The 15932-nt window shown below is 30.1% G+C and overlaps 2 protein-coding genes across 7 annotated transcripts; one reads left to right on the top strand and one right to left on the bottom strand.

Moving 5' to 3' along the window:
* Positions 1-1850: 1850 nt before the first annotated feature.
* On the bottom strand, positions 1851-2555 carry LOC133295987 (transcription factor GTE12-like). The gene has a single exon (XM_061494931.1). The coding sequence runs from the start codon at positions 2553-2555 to the stop codon at positions 1851-1853; it is 705 nt and encodes a 234-aa protein (XP_061350915.1).
* Positions 2556-8879: 6324 nt separating this feature from the next.
* Positions 8880-14124, top strand: LOC133295985 (uncharacterized). Of its 6 annotated transcripts, none has more exons than XM_061494930.1 (4): positions 8880-8940; positions 10701-10920; positions 12472-12758; positions 12865-14124. In XM_061494930.1, exons 3-4 carry the CDS (start codon positions 12491-12493, stop codon positions 13653-13655), a joined length of 1059 nt encoding a protein of 352 aa, XP_061350914.1. In that variant the 5' UTR covers positions 8880-8940; positions 10701-10920; positions 12472-12490; the 3' UTR covers positions 13656-14124. The 6 variants fall into 6 exon arrangements, with proteins under 6 accessions (XP_061350914.1, XP_061350911.1, XP_061350913.1 ...); XM_061494927.1 differs by lacking the exon at positions 8880-8940 and adding an exon at positions 8954-9123; XM_061494929.1 differs by lacking the exon at positions 8880-8940 and adding an exon at positions 8954-10471.
* Positions 14125-15932: the final 1808 nt, after the last annotated feature.

The raw sequence follows: 15932 nt of genomic DNA, 5'->3' as shown, positions 1-15932 counted from the left end.
TTGCCACATGTAACTTATACATTGAATTGGATTCTTTCGAAAAGTGTAAAATTTCTATCTTAAGCAAGTTTTTAAAAAAAATTATATAGGTCACACAAATTACTAAAATTAATTTGTATTCTAATTTTGAATTTTGAGTTTAAAATTTGAATTTAAATATAGTCATGAAATTAAATGTGACGACAATGGAGAAAATTAAGGAAATCAATTACTTATATTGATTAGCTAAAATTACCGAAAACAATCAAATTGAATTGATTGGATAAAAAAATGCAATTACCCAATATGATTGGGAAGTGATGGGACACTAATCAAGGGTACTGATTAGCCAACATATTTAGTTTCCCTTTTTCGTTATATAAATAAACATTTTTCTTATTTTGATCCATCCAAAACCCTAGTCTAAAATTACTCACTACCAATAATTACCTTTAAGCAGACATAATCAATGTAGTCAAAATCGAGTTTCTATGTAGAAACGGTACTACTTAAGATCTAGGTACAAAATAATATATATATATATATGTGTGTGTGTGTGTGTGTGTGTGTGTGTGTGTGTGCATGTAAAAAAAATTTCACATAAGTCACTAGTCAAAATTTAATAAATAACTTCATATTTAAAAGATATAAGTCACATAACTATATAAGATATAAGTCTAAAAACATTAAAAGAGAAAATTGAATTTCAAAAAATGGGAAAAAGTTTTTTTTTTTTAAATAAAAAAATTGAGTTTAAGTAAAAACGGTAAAAAACGTAAAAACTTACGTTTCTACCGATTTTAGTTTCTACACAGCGTTTCTACCTGTTTCTACTAAGGACCGTTTCTACTTACGTTTTAACACATTTTTAACACACTTTTTGTAAGGCTTTAAATTCCTCCCAAAGACGGTTCTAGGAGAATCAAACGCATGCTCTTACTCTCACCTGCTCAATTCCATCGCGCTACCAACTTACCTACCATCATTTGGTAATATACCGTTTTGATTCTAATCTTTACTATATTATAATTTAAAGTCTTTCTATAAAAAAATTTCCACATGTAATTTATACAATGATTTGGATTCTTTCAAAAAGTGTAAAATTTCTATCTTAAGAAAGTTTTTAAAAAAAATTATATGGGTCACTCACAAATTACTAAAATTAATTTGTATTCTAATTTTGAATTTTGAGTTTACAATTTGAATTTAAATATAGTCATGAAAATAAATGTGATGACAATAGAGAAAATTAAGGAAATCAATTACTTAGATTGATTAGCTAAAATTACGGAAAACAATTAATTGAATTGATTGGATAAAAAAAAGCCATAGATCAGAATTCACGACAATGAAGGAACTCAGATCAAATAACAGACACACAAAACTAAACTTAACAAGCTTCAGCCAAACGTTACAAAACAAAAACTGAGAAACAGCGCGAAGTCCTAGATCTGCCAACAAATTCAACAACCAGAAGTGCATATGACCAAGATGCTGTGATTTTTAAACGAAACGAACTAAAAGAACACCTAAAACTTCGATAGAAAACAAGGGCAAGAAGCTGAAGAACGAGAAAAAATATATACATAGAAAAAAACATTTCAGAAAAAAGAAAATTAGGTAGAAGCGAATATTGAGGAAGAGAGAACGTGGAGGAGATAACCTGATTCCAGAGGGAGCAACAAATTCATACGAGGAAAACACGATATTTTAATAAAATAGGATTGCTTATTAACGAAAAAACTGAAAAAACATGATCTACGTTTTAATAAAACTCAAAAGGAAACAAAATCAATAACCTAGTAATTCAAGAATCAAGTTTGTACAAACACTACACTCTAAACAGAATCCAGCAACCTTGAGCTTCTCTATCAAGATTTGCACATACTTTTCTTTCTTTTTCTTTCCTCAAGAATCCACTTTTTCTTTAAAGATTTCCAATCGGTCTCAAATTTCTCACTAACCCTCCTTGCAATCATGTGAATCTCACTCCTCCAAGGGTATAGCAATGCATAAGAAATTGCAAGCCTCATATCTTCTGCAAATTCCTTAGGTTTGTAATACAAATAGTGGTTCAATTTGACCTCAATATCCTTCAAACCTATTGAATTTGATACAGATTCAGGGTTATCATTAAACTCCAAGACCTTAACATCAAGAGCTTCTTTGAAAGCCCAAGCATCTCTTCCTTCCTTCAACCTTTTCAAGATCACCCAACATTGCATTTTTTTGTATCTGTCTATGCTTTGTTTCTTCTCTTTCTTACACTCTTCACCTTCCTTCTTCAACTCACAAACTTGGGAAGCTGCTCTTGACATTCTTTTGGAGTTTTCCGGTCCGAAGCACCTTCCTTCTCTTGCACTTTGCACTCTACACTTTGTTGGTCGGTGTTCATGTTCAGCCGTTGTTCTGTTCATTCTCAGTGGTGGAGAAATTTCAAAAGCATCTTTTCTCATTTTCTTGGAACGATGATCAGCGATGATCTCCGTCGGTGGGCAGGCTTCTTGGACCGTTCTTGAACGCTTTGCACCATTCAAGTAAAGCTTAATCACACGTGACTTTTGGGGTTCAGCCATTGAAGAGCGTTTGAAAGGAAAACACAAGAAAAAAGAAAACAGGATTGGTGGAGGGTGTTAATATCATTATACAGGATTGGTAGAGTGTCTTATATAGTATTAGGATACTTGGCAAACAAGTAACAAAATGGAGATACGATTGATATTATTCCTTATTTTATTTTTATCTCATCAGCGTCTATTAGTAATTAAGCAGGTATTCAAAGAGTTATATATATTTCTTAAAAATTTGATTATATCATTATTATTTTTATTTTTTTGATATCAGATTATATCATTATTTTAAAATCACAATTGATATCCAATCTTTGACATTAAAATTCAGATAACTAAAAATCACAATAATATCCATAGTTTCAAAAATATATTTGATTTTTAAAGGGGGAAATAAATATTATATTGAATAATCACAAATCGTCCACAAACATTCTAAATAACATAAAAATAATACAATATTAAATAACCACAGATTGCTAAATTAACAAACCTGTAAAAAATGTGTTGGGGAACTTTTAACTTTTTTTAAATCTTAATGATAAGTAAAATTCGAATATGAATAGCTTGTTATATTTACTTATTCAATTTAAAATAATAGTAAATACTTTTGTTTTAATTTTTCTTATACCCTTTTGATTCTTTTGGAGATATTCCAATTGATTCATCGTTTCGAGACTAATCCGATTCGGAGCAGGTCCCAGGATTAAGGCTTTAAATTCCTCCCAAAGACGGTTCTGGAAGAATCAAACACCTGCTCAATTCCATCGCGCTATCAACTGATCTACCATCATTTGGTAATATACCCTTTTGATTTTAATCTTTACTATATTATAATTCAGAGTCTTTCTATAAAAAAATTTGCCACATGTAACTTATACAATGATTTGGATTCTTTCGAAAAGTGTAAAATTTCTATCTTAAGCAAGTTTTTTAAAAAAATTATATGGGTCACACAAATTACTAAAATTAATTTGTATTCTAATTTTGAATTTTGAGTTTAAAATTTGAATTTAAATATAGTCGTGAAATTAAATGTGAGGACAATGGAGAAAATTAAGGAAATCAATTACTTATATTGATTAGCTACAATTACGGAAAACAATCAAATTGAATTGATTGGATAAAAAAAAAAGCAATTACCCAATATGATTGGGAAGTGATGGGACGCTAATCAAGGGTACTGATTAGCCAACATATTTAGTTTCCCTTTTTCGTTATATAAATAAGACATTTTTCTTATTTTGATCCATCCAAAACCCTAGTCTAAAATTACTCACTACCAATAATTACCTTTAAGCAGACATAATCAATGTAGCAAAATCGAGTTTCTACGTAGAAACAGAAGGGGATAGTAGAAACGTAATTCTTAGAAAGGAGACGAAACGTAGAATTTTTACTACTTAAGATCTAGATACAAAATTTTATATAGATATATATATGTGTGTGTGTGTGTGCATGTAAAAAAAATTTCACATAAGTCACTACTCAAAATTTAATAAATAACTTCATATTTAAAAGATATAAGTCACATAACTATATAAGATATAAGTCTAAAAACATTAAAAGAGAAAATTGAATTTCAAAAAATGGAAAAAAGTTTTTTTTTAAAATAAAAAAATTGAGTTTAAGTGAAAATGGTAAAAAACGTAAAAACTTGCGTTTCTACAGATTTTAGTTTCTGCACGGCGTTTTTACCTTTTCTACTAAGGACCGTTTCTACTTACGTTTTAACACGTTTTTACACTGCGTTTCTACCGTTTTTACGTTTTCAGACTAGTTTTTGACAACAATGGACATAATCATATAACGTCTCCTCCATCATCATGTGTCTCATCCACTTATTCTCACTTTTCAATATATCTCCCACATAATATCCCTTTCATCTTCTTTTCTGTCATCCAAATTGCAACTTCCTCCAAAATTAAAATGGCATCTTCAACTTCTGGCTTAAAACAAGCAAGATTTGAAAGAAAGCTTCAGCTGTGTAGGAAAAGACAATTCAGAAACCCATACAATTCAGGTAAACGAAACTATTTCATTTAAATTTTATACTCTACAATGAAAAATTCATCTCTCTCTGTACTCATAAAATATTATTTCTTTTTAAACAATTGTTTCACATACGTCTAATGCCCAATACCAATTTCAACTATAATAATAAATTAAAAAGGTTTACCATTTTCATGGTTGTTTCTATCAAGTAAATATTTGAAAGAATGAGACAGTCAAAATATTAATTTTCGTTTCCAAATTTTATAATTTGTAAACAATTTAAAATAACAATAGCTTGCATGTGTTAACTCATCAAAAGATGCTTGCGGTATAAATTTATAGGGGTAAGATATTGTAACAACCAATTAGTGTTACTACCAATCAATTTCACCGTTAGATCAATTATGTTGATCTAACAGTTATATTTATTTCCATCTTTGTATGGTTATGATTCCCCATATTTCACATTAAATATGGGGAATCATAACCATACAAAGGTGAAAATAAATATAAAATATTAAATATGGGGAATCATAATCATACAAAGATGAAAATGAATATAACCGTTGGATTAACATAATCGATCTAACGGTAAAATTGATTAGTAGTAACAATGCTTGTAACATTAATTGGTTGTTACAATATCCTTCCCCAAATTTATAATGTACAATTCATGTTTAAATGTCTTTCATATGCATTACCTATACAATTGCTCATAATTGTTGGATATCATTGATAGTATTAAAAGAAAATCAAAATTCAATTCTATGCAATGATTGTACTACTCCTTTGACAAAAAGAGTAATCCCAGACACATCTTCTATTCCTGCAATTTCAACTTATTCAACTTAAATATTATTTTTATTATTTTATACATCAAACTTATTAGCAATTAAAAACAAATATATATATATATAGATTACCAAGAAAAAAAACAAATATATATTATTTTATTTTAAATTTGTAAAAATATTTGTAAGGTTACATGAAAATCAACTTTGAAGTCAGTGTGATGGTGCTTCAAATCAACAGAGAAAACGAGGAAGACCGTTACAAACATTCAATCTTACACTTGCTATACAAGATCTATTGGTAGTACATATTTATTCCTATTATTAATTTTTTAAGTTTTAATGTTCAATTGAACTCACAAATTCTCATTTATGTAGAGACAACACATATGTCGACATCATTGACTAATTCAGCAATAATGTTTAACCCAAACAAAAGAGTTGCACTGCTGAATATCTCAAATGGTAGATGACTTTATAATTTTATTTTCAAACCTCATAATACTTTGTAATTCTCATAGTTTATTAACAGTTACATATAAAACGATACTTTTTATTTATTATTTAATTATGAACTGTATTGTCTTATTGTATATCTGAAAGTTTATTTTCCAAAAATACTTGTAGGCTTACAACAAACTCAATTTACTTGTGATCAAGAAGTTTCAACTTTAATACACGAGTCTTTAGTCTTCTATTTAAATTTAGTAACAGTTATTACATTCATATTTCCTTTAAAATTTATTTCATATTTTATTTTTATGTATTTCGTAATCTTTAGCGTATAAATTTCATATCAATATATAATAAAAATCATTCCATCATAACCCATATACATCGCACGGGTTAAAATACTAATTATGAAAATTAATTCCAACTTATTTTGATTTAAAATCTAATAAGATATTGATTCTGATACAAGTTAAGTATTTTGATAATTTAATATTTATTAGTTTCAATCTAAAAGTTCATAGGGAGATGTGAGAGATAAATAAATTACACATTAAATATTAGTTAATCTATTCATACATTACCCTGTCATGTCATATTTAATATTTTCATTAAAAAAACTTCTAAAGAATTATATTATGTATTATTTTTATGGGTTCGCTTTTTCTGCAGTTAAGTAATATGCAGTAAACTCAATACGACGTCGTTTTGGGGCAGAATCATGGTGTTTTTGTAATTTTAACTTTTTAGGGTTATAATAGTCTTTATATTTATAATTTTTTAAAATTTCAATTCCAAAATTACGTCATTTTGGGAATAAATGCATATAACTTATCTGCAGTAACTGTAGAAATATTTTTTTCCTATTTTTATCATTTAATTTGATGGATTTCTTTTAACCGAATTGCCATTATTACTAAAATCTTTAAATAAGTACGAAATATTAAGTCATCAAATAATAAACTTGACTAGTAAATTTGAATAATTTGTGCAATGCATACGTAAAATTATCCTATCAAATAAAAGAAAATTAAGTTGTTAAATTATTAATTTTAAATGTAAATATTTATTATATTTTATAAGATAATAATCGTAGTTGTATTCGTTTATTACGCGCTAAATTTTTTCAAACAAATCTTTGTCTTTCAAATATTTTGATTATAAATTTTTATTAAAGCTATTAGGGCTTTTTGACTCTTTTGCCCCTCATTGATTAATTAATAACCAATTTGTCCCTCTCCCAAAACTATCCACCATCCTGCCCCCTTTAGTCGATTAAGATGAATTTTTAATCAATTCAATGGTCAAAATACAGAAAAAATGATGACCGAAATTTAATCGACTAAAAATCCCTCTTAGTCGATTAAATTTCGGGGAGGTTTAATCGACTACAATTGTTATTTAGTCGATTACCTAATCGACTACAATATTTAATCGACTAAACCAGTACAGGTTAATCGATTAAAACATTGCTTTTGGCACCCCATTCTGTTTTTTTAGGATTTTTAGTCTTCATTGAGAATCTACACTCATGAACTAAGTTAGTGTGACTTAGGGAACACAAATTGCGACACAAAAAAGCAACGTGGATGTTCAATTCCCAAAACGTGCATGTATTGATTGCAAACGTTGGTTTAGGTGAACCAAAACTTGGTTAAATCATTTTAAAGACCTATTAGTGATTGTTCTGAGTTGCTATGGACGATTGTGACCTGTTGTGCTATTATTTGAACCAAATTGATCAAGTTCATACAAAAGTACCATTTATCTCATTTGTTCAACATTGAAAAGGGCATAATTAATGATAAATAAATCCGATAACAATGTTATCAAAAAAAAAAAAAAACCGATAACAAAACAACAACTTCGTTACATCAAATAGTTCGGGAACCAAAGGAAATACAAACCCTAACCCCTACATCAAATAGGAAATGAAGGAAATACATGACATGAATACAGAAAAACATGAACTAAAAACCTAAACCCTAAATCTAATCCCCGTCCTCCTCGGACTCTGTCTCCTCGTCTTCCTCATCTGACACATGGGGATCCTCCCCTGCTGCCTCCTCAACATCCTGTCCTCGTGCAAGCTCCAGACGAGCAAGCCTATCTTCCACACCCTTGAATCATTTTTATTCAATTAAATTTCAGTCATCATTTTTTCTGTATTTTGACCATTTACTCGATTAAAAATTCATCTGAATCGAGTAAAAGGGGGCAGGATGGTGGATAGTTCTGCGGGAGGGACAAATTGGTTATTAATTAATTAATGAGGGGCAAAAGGGTAAAAAAGCCAAGCTATTAGTGTAAACATGTATTGGATATTTATTTATTAAATAATAAATTTAAATAATACCAATAACATTATTACAACAAATAAAATTCAATTAAATTATAAAATTACGAAATTTTAAATATGAGCGTTTTTAATATATTTCAGTAGTTTACCAAATATATATATATATATATATATATATTTCATTAAATTAAAAGTAAATTTGGAATCAGTTAATTTTAAATATTCTATCTATATAATTTTATTATAATTATTAATTTAAATACACGATATGTGATTATTTATCAAATAAAAATTTAATATTGTGAATAATATTTTAAATAATGTATAATATTGAGGGAGGTTATACTTAGGAAATTTTTTTCCTTATGATATTTTATAATTATTTTTATTTCCATAAATCAAAATTAAATTGACAATTAAAAAAATAAATATAAGAAATTATAAGGATGTTAATTTAATTTTCCATAAATAATTTGTGTAATATTTAATTATTTATAGCTAAATAATTAATCATCTTGTATATGGAGGCTCTGTTCCCTTTAGAGGAGAACATGTGGACCCGTATTATATTGTTAATGTGAATACAACAAACAAATCCCATTTTAGTTGATTCAATTCAATAACTTTTAGCGTACTCTATTCTATTTAACTAAGAACAGATGAGGAATTCTCAAAAATCAAAATTCTGATTTCTTCCAAGATTATCTTATCCAAATTTTTATTAAAAAAAAATAAAAATGCATACCTGTACTCATACTCGTACCTTATACCTTAACCGTAGAATGTACGCATAACCATTTAAACCGACTATTAGCCCCTTGTGTTTGGACCCATGAATCATGATCCTTGTTGATAGGTGCACGCAGCATTTTCATCTATGTCTTGTCCTAATTCTAATATATAAATAACACCCTCTATATTTGGAGTTTCATTTTCTTCCGTGTCTTGTTTCTTCTCTGCATCTCTTGGATCTTTTGCAGAGACCAACCCCAGAAGAAGAAGGAAAAAAAAAAAATTAAATTATAAATCAACCCTTTTTGTAAATCCCCACCTTTATTTCTGCTAAAGTTTTGATTTTTATTTGTTTCTGTGTTTTATCTTTATGGATCCTAATTGGGTTTGATCTTGCTCTTTTTGATTGGGTGCTTGTGTTGTTGTTTTATTTATTTATTTATTTTTTTCTGTAATTTATTTTTTTAATTTAATTTTCCCCAGGATAATCATGAATTTTTCTGGTGATTGAATTTTGTTCAGGGTTTGAGTTGGGGGTTAGGTTTAGGGTTTGTTTTGAATTGGTGGGTGATTGGACGTTGATCTGGGGTTAGGTATCATGTATGATTTTTCTTGGGATTTAAATAGGTTTTTGAAATTGGAACCCTGTTTATTCCCACCTCTTGTAGAATTCCTTTCCATTTCTTCATTCCAATTATTGCTAATTTTTGTGTTTGTTTGGTGATTGGATGGTGTGCAATTGGAATGTTCTACACTTTGCCTGGTTGGAAATCGTTTCTAGTTTGTTTGATTATATCTATAAATTTGAGTAGTAGATGTCTTGTTTGGGCAAATGATTGGTCCCCTTTTTGTTCTAGAATGTTGAACCTTGAGGACTGTGAGAACAAACAGATTTTGGGTGATTTTGTAATTTTTGGATGTCTATTTTTTATACTTGCAGAATAATACTATATGGGTTTCTACTTGATATTTGATGTATGGCCAAAGAAATAAACTTGATAATCTGCATTGTGATCCATCTCAATTTGATTGGTCATATAAGTCTAGTAGTGCTTAATGCTTCCATGCTTTCATACTTTTGAATCCTATTTAGGATAGGTCTCCTCAATGTGCAAAATTTGATGATTATTGGATAGGAAAAATCCTGCCAAGTCTGCTAACCCTACTTTTATTGTGGTCATTATCATTGCCATAGTTGTTACCTTGACTTGCAAATCTACAAATCCACCATCATAATGCCTTAGTAATTTCCTGAATCTTTCTGTTCCCAAGCAACAACACCAACACACTGGACAGGAAGATAAGTCTAGCCACCCATGATATCTCTGGAGAGCCATTTCTAATAACAATAATGCATTGAAGTCCTTGTATTTCTTATTTACTATCTTGCTTGATGTTCATGTAAATTTTACTAAAAATAATTAAATAAAATTTCATTTCCCCATCTATCCCATTTCATAATGTCCATAGAACTATGTAGATTTAGGATTATCTTGTTATGAGTGTCAGTTCAATTTCTACCCTATCGCCCGTTGAATTTCAATATTACACAAAGCCACTGCTTTGTATGATGTTCTTAGGTAGGAAACAAAATAAATGGGATTCATTGTCACAACCATAGATCACAGTATCCGTGATATGATCCGGGATACTAGGTAATTTCACTAATGAATAAGTTTGATTGACGGTGTCCTTATTTCAAACAATAGTGTTGAGTTGATGAATCAGTTTGATTGAAGTGTCCTTATTTCTCTGTTTCTATGGTTTTATTTCTAACTGCTGCTTCCTAGATTTTAAATTTAATTGATATCAAATTTATTGGATTGAGATCTTGTGTTGCTTAACGTAGTTTCTTTTTCTTCCTTTTTGATGGTATACCTGCAGATTTTGGGGCTTGTTGGTGATTCTGTTGTAAGATGTGTTCGTTATTTATACATTTGTCCAAGAATGTAGTATACATTGATTCATTAATTATAACGTACTTTGGAGCATTGCATGAGTGATTGCCGTGTGATTCTTTTGTGAAGTCAACTAAAGGTTCTGTAATTACAAACTGGGACTCAGAAGCCCTCGGTAGGGAGTATAGCTAGAGCTTATTGTCTTGGTAAGTTTATACTTTATAAGCATACAGTAGAGCATGCTGTTATCCCGGTGTCTTTTATTTCCTTCTAATTGCCTTTTCATTGCTAGCACTGAATCTTTGCTTGAACTATTTAATTTCTGGTTTTATGTGGATCTCTTTTTCATATTTTGCTTTCATAAATTTTTAGTTGGGATATTAATTTGTTAAAACTGCATTTTGTTTGGATACTTCGTTTTCTTCTATTAGTAAGCAGGGTTTTTCCATGTGCCAGAAAGTCTTTTAAATTATTTTACAATATGGTAAATCTTCTCTTCGGATTTGTCTCGTGAAATAGAAGATTAGTGTTGACCAACACAAACTGCCATTACATTCAAAGTTAGGCATGTCATGTTCAGATTTTGGTAAAGATAAATAGTGTAGTTTCAGCAGATATGAAGATTGATTGTCATGTTCATACCTAATCAAATTAGCTTTGGTTCAGTGTTAAGCAATAACACTGTTCTAGTGTAGATCATTTAGTTTAAAGAATCTGTTGGAAGTCACATCGATATTGTAGATGCCATTGGACTTGGATGATGATAGGATTTGATATCCTAATGATCTATGGGTTTTGAATCCAAGATGATGTTATATTAAGGTCTGTTAGAAAGTATCAAGAAGTGCTTTTTATTTAAATAGTTATAGTTTAAAATTATGCAATTGGGGCAATCTAATATTTTAGTTAGTGGTTCATTTTGTGTTGTCAACTTAAATTGACCACTTCAATATTGTCTTTTTTAGTTTTCCTTTATATTGATTTCTTTATAGCCAAGGAAATAAAGATTTGTTTCGGGGAAGTTTGAACATCCGAGGAGGGAAAAGAGTAAGTGTGGTATACTTCATTTTGAATTATAAATGAAAGGATGGACTGCAGAATCAACATATTAGAACTGTAGATGAGTATAATACATTGGTGATCCCATGTATCATAGTTTTATTTTTTATGTTCTATTCCGTGTTGAATCATGGTGTATTTCAGTTCAATCTCAAAGTCACACATTAGATCAAAACTTCACATTCTTGTTCTCTCATGTGTGGAAGGACAGTTTGTAGGCTTCCCTGTTGTGTGGAGAAAAGGGCAAACATTATACAAGATAGAATCAAAGTCAATTTTTCCCATTCATATCTTTGATTCCTTTTTTTAATGTTTTGAGAGAGAGAAAGGAAGGGTAAATAGAATTAAAATTTATAGTAATACTGGGAAATAGGACGAAGGGAAGAACCGGAAGTCTGAGCGATGTTGTTAATCCGTCTAAAAATAGTCCTTCTTGCTGTTGTTTATACATTCTTGTGCACAGGAGGACAAAGCTTAAGTGGTTCATGCCATGTTTATTATATTTAGTTTCTGTTTGTTACTCTTGTATTTTACTCTTTGCTTGTTCGTAGGTATATAGAATTGTTCTTCTATTGTTGACCATGTATTTTATTTTTATGTCAGAAATTTTGTGTGCATGTTGTCTTGTTATGAAAAAATGAAAGATTATTTGTCTGGTTACCTGCACCATTTTCTAATGAGTTCAATATGTTGAGTAGTTAACACCGTGCAAGGAAGATGGCTGGTGTTAAGCGAAGATTATGTAGTGATTCAGACATCCGTGCTCTTCACAAAGAATTGGATGAAGTTTCATGTGCTATCTGCATGGACCATCCACATAATGCTGTTCTTCTCCTTTGCAGCTCTCATGAGAAGGGCTGCAGATCTTACATTTGTGATACAAGTTATAGGCATTCAAATTGCCTGGACCGGTTTAAAAAAATGAGGGACAATTCTAAGGAGAACCCAAATTTACCCAATTCTTTAGTAAACACAAACAACTCTGGTAATAGTTTTGATATTAACCTTACTATGCATTCTGACATGCATGATGTTAATGAACTCCACCATAATGAAATTAATACTCTTATTATCTGTTGGACTTCCCCAAGGATCAAGACAGGGTGATGCCCAAGATCCAAGTAGGCATTTAGACCCACATGATGAAGGCATTTTAGAAACTGCTGATTCTGAGACCTTGCAGGACAGGGCTGTGCTTGAGGATTTAGATGCAGATAATTCATCAGAGTCAAAATTGAGCTTGAAATGCCCTTTATGTAGAGGCACAGTACTGGGTTGGGAAGTGATTGAAGAGGCTAGGAACTACTTGAACATGAAGAAGAGAAGTTGCTCAAGGGACTCATGCTCATTTGTTGGTGATTATCTGGAATTGCGCAGGCATGCAAGAAGAGTTCATCCCACTTCTCGTCCCTCTGACATTGATCCGACAAGAGAAAGAGCCTGGCAACATATTGAACGTCAAAGAGAATATGGTGACATTGTCAGTGCTATTCAATCTGCCATGCCGGGAGCTGTGGTAGTTGGAGATTATGTTCTTGAGAATGGAGATGGTATTGGTAGGTTATCAGATGAACGTGAAGGCAACATTGGCAATGCTAGTGGTCCTTGGTTAACCACAACCATCTTGTTTCAGATGATGGATAGTACCATTGAAATTGTTAGGGAACCAAGACCTCATTCAAGTGCATGGACAAGGCATCATCGTCGTTCATCTGACCGACGCCACTATCTTTGGGGTGAGAATCTGTTGGGTCTTCACGATAATCATGATGTTGATGATGATCTACGTATGTTTATTAGTGATGTTGGTGAAGATGCATCTCCTGTGCCAAGGAGGCGTAGGCGTTTGACCCGGACAAGGTCCAATGAAGATCAACCATGATGGTTACCATCATTTATCTATCTGGTAATAATATTCACAATTCAGTGTTTTTTGGCAGGAACTTATTATTTTACTTGAATTGTTTCGGATTTATCATCAGTTAATCCACTTGGTTTCTTCACTAGAATTGTTTGAACATGTCAGCTTTGGACTCAGTAGAGTGGCTGAAGCAGCAAGTTCAGAACAAATCATGGCCAAATCCTTAAACGTTAGTTTCATTGAAACAAGGAGAATGTCTAGAAGGAGCTTGCTTTAATGTTATGATATTTAGCTTTGGAAGTAGTAAACTATTGGGTAATTTGGCAGGTTGTTGCATAGTCATATTGCTATTATGTGTAACGTGTATTGTAACTCTATATTGTTCAATCCTTCTCTATACCAAATCATTGTTTGTTTTAAGCTTGTGAATATTGTCTGTAGTCATATTACTATTATGTGTAACTTGTATTGTGACATTATAGTGTTCAATCCGTTCTGTCTACTAAATCGTTGTTTGTTTTAAACTTGTGAACATTTTGTGATCCTTATGAGGCACAGTGAATCTTTATTTGCTGGGATGTTATCACTGAATTTAAGCAAGTGCCCGAATCTGAATTATTGTGATACGTGTGAGGCTATGCTTCTGAATAGTTTGTATTTTTTTGAAAGTCATCGAAAGAAAAGGATAAAAAAAGGTGAAACGAGGAAACTGGTGATATAGAAAAGTAACTGAACTGGTTTGTGCTGTGCTGTAGGGAACACTCAATTGTCAAAACAACCTTAATATTTAAAAATTTAAAAATATTTGATCATAAAGCAATGGAAATGGATTTTTTTCATTTTCAAAAAAAATATGATGTAGTTGTGCGAAAAAATTACAATCATACAAAGGTAAATCAATAGTAATGATTCATTTTTATATAGTTATGATTTTTTATATGATAAAATAGTGTATTGAGTAAGATTTAGAGTTAATTTAAATATTTTTGCTCAGGTTTGTTTCATTAAAGAATCATGGCATATTAGATGCTATCTGAATGCTAAAGCTAATGTTAGCAATATGGTATACGTCAAAGACCAATAGGAAATGCCTACGCGTGGAAAAGTAGGCAGAACTTACGTGTACATTGAGTTTAGTAGAGCTATTAAAATGGCCATTAAAATACATACGGTCCTCTTTACCAACAAAAAGATATACATACGGTCCCTTACCAAAAAAATAAAAAATAAAATACATACGGTCAAAACGTTCCTAATAATAAAGTATCTAAAAGTCCTATGAGATAGGATTGTGAGTCATCCAAAGGTACAATTTTTTAAAAAAAAATTAATTCTTTTATTGGATTTAATACATTTAAAATTATTTTAATAAATAAATATTTAATACTTTCATAAAATATTCTATACAAAATATTAATTTTTATAATTTATTTTTTTATTGAAATAATATTTATACAAATATACAACTGAAATATAAGCAAAATAGTCCAATCGTAAACGTGGATTGAGTGTTAATATTTAATTTTGTGTTTAGAATTTAAATTAAAATTACTAAATAGACCTTTTGGTTGAAAGGCTAATTTTATATGAATATCAATCTAATCTAAACATCTATTAGGTTTGAAAATTATTCATTTTCACCTTTAAGTCTTATCATTTATCAAGAAAAGAATACAATTGTTAAACCATGACTTTGTGTGTAGCCACCATCATCACTGCTTAAGAACCATTACATCCCGATTATATGGATTGGTTTAAATTTAAATAGATTGGGTTTGGGATCTTGAAAAATCAAGCCCTGGATCTTGGGTTGGATTTAAGCTGCAGTTCAAGTTGGCCCAACTCAATTTGAGATATAGTGTTTTTAAATTTATAAATTTTGAAAATTAATTATAAATTATAAGAATTCTTTACTTTAACGAATACATTTTACATAATATGTTAAGGGAAAAATATTTTTATTTTTGGTACAAATAAAATTTCTCCGCGACACTTATATGAAAGTGAGTGGGTTTCATTATAAAGAGAAGAAATATAAAAGATTAATGAGACCCACCCACTTTTATATGAGTATGGCAGATAAATTTTTCTACAGTAAAAGCATAAACATTAAACCTATATATTAATACTTTAGTATTGATGTAATTCTCTATTATGAAAAACCCTTTAGTTTTAGTTTTTTATTTTATTTTTAAAAATTTATAACTTAGTTAAATATAATATCTAAAGTTGGGTCAGGATCATTTTATGTTAGGGTAAATTGACTTAATTTTGGTTGGTAATGAAGTAAGGGAAGTG

Source organism: Gastrolobium bilobum, unplaced genomic scaffold (genome assembly GCF_033153095.1).
Source record: "Gastrolobium bilobum isolate Gb01-03AN ecotype WA unplaced genomic scaffold, APGP_CSIRO_Gbil_v1 utg35429, whole genome shotgun sequence".
Classification (NCBI taxonomy): domain Eukaryota; kingdom Viridiplantae; phylum Streptophyta; class Magnoliopsida; order Fabales; family Fabaceae; genus Gastrolobium; species Gastrolobium bilobum.
The sequence above is the reverse complement of the archived record's forward strand: the minus strand, read 5'-3'. Positions and strand labels throughout refer to the sequence as shown.

Bases quoted from the DNA above. Each gene is read 5' to 3' on its own strand.
- LOC133295985 (XM_061494930.1), top strand. From the start codon at position 12,491: ATGGCTGGTGTTAAGCGAAGATTATGTAGTGATTCAGACATCCGTGCT. The intron at 12,759-12,864 runs GTAATAGTTTTG...GACTTCCCCAAG, and splicing joins AGTAAACACAAACAACTCTG to GATCAAGACAGGGTGATGCC.
- LOC133295987 (XM_061494931.1), bottom strand. From the start codon at position 2,555: ATGGCTGAACCCCAAAAGTCACGTGTGATTAAGCTTTACTTGAATGGT.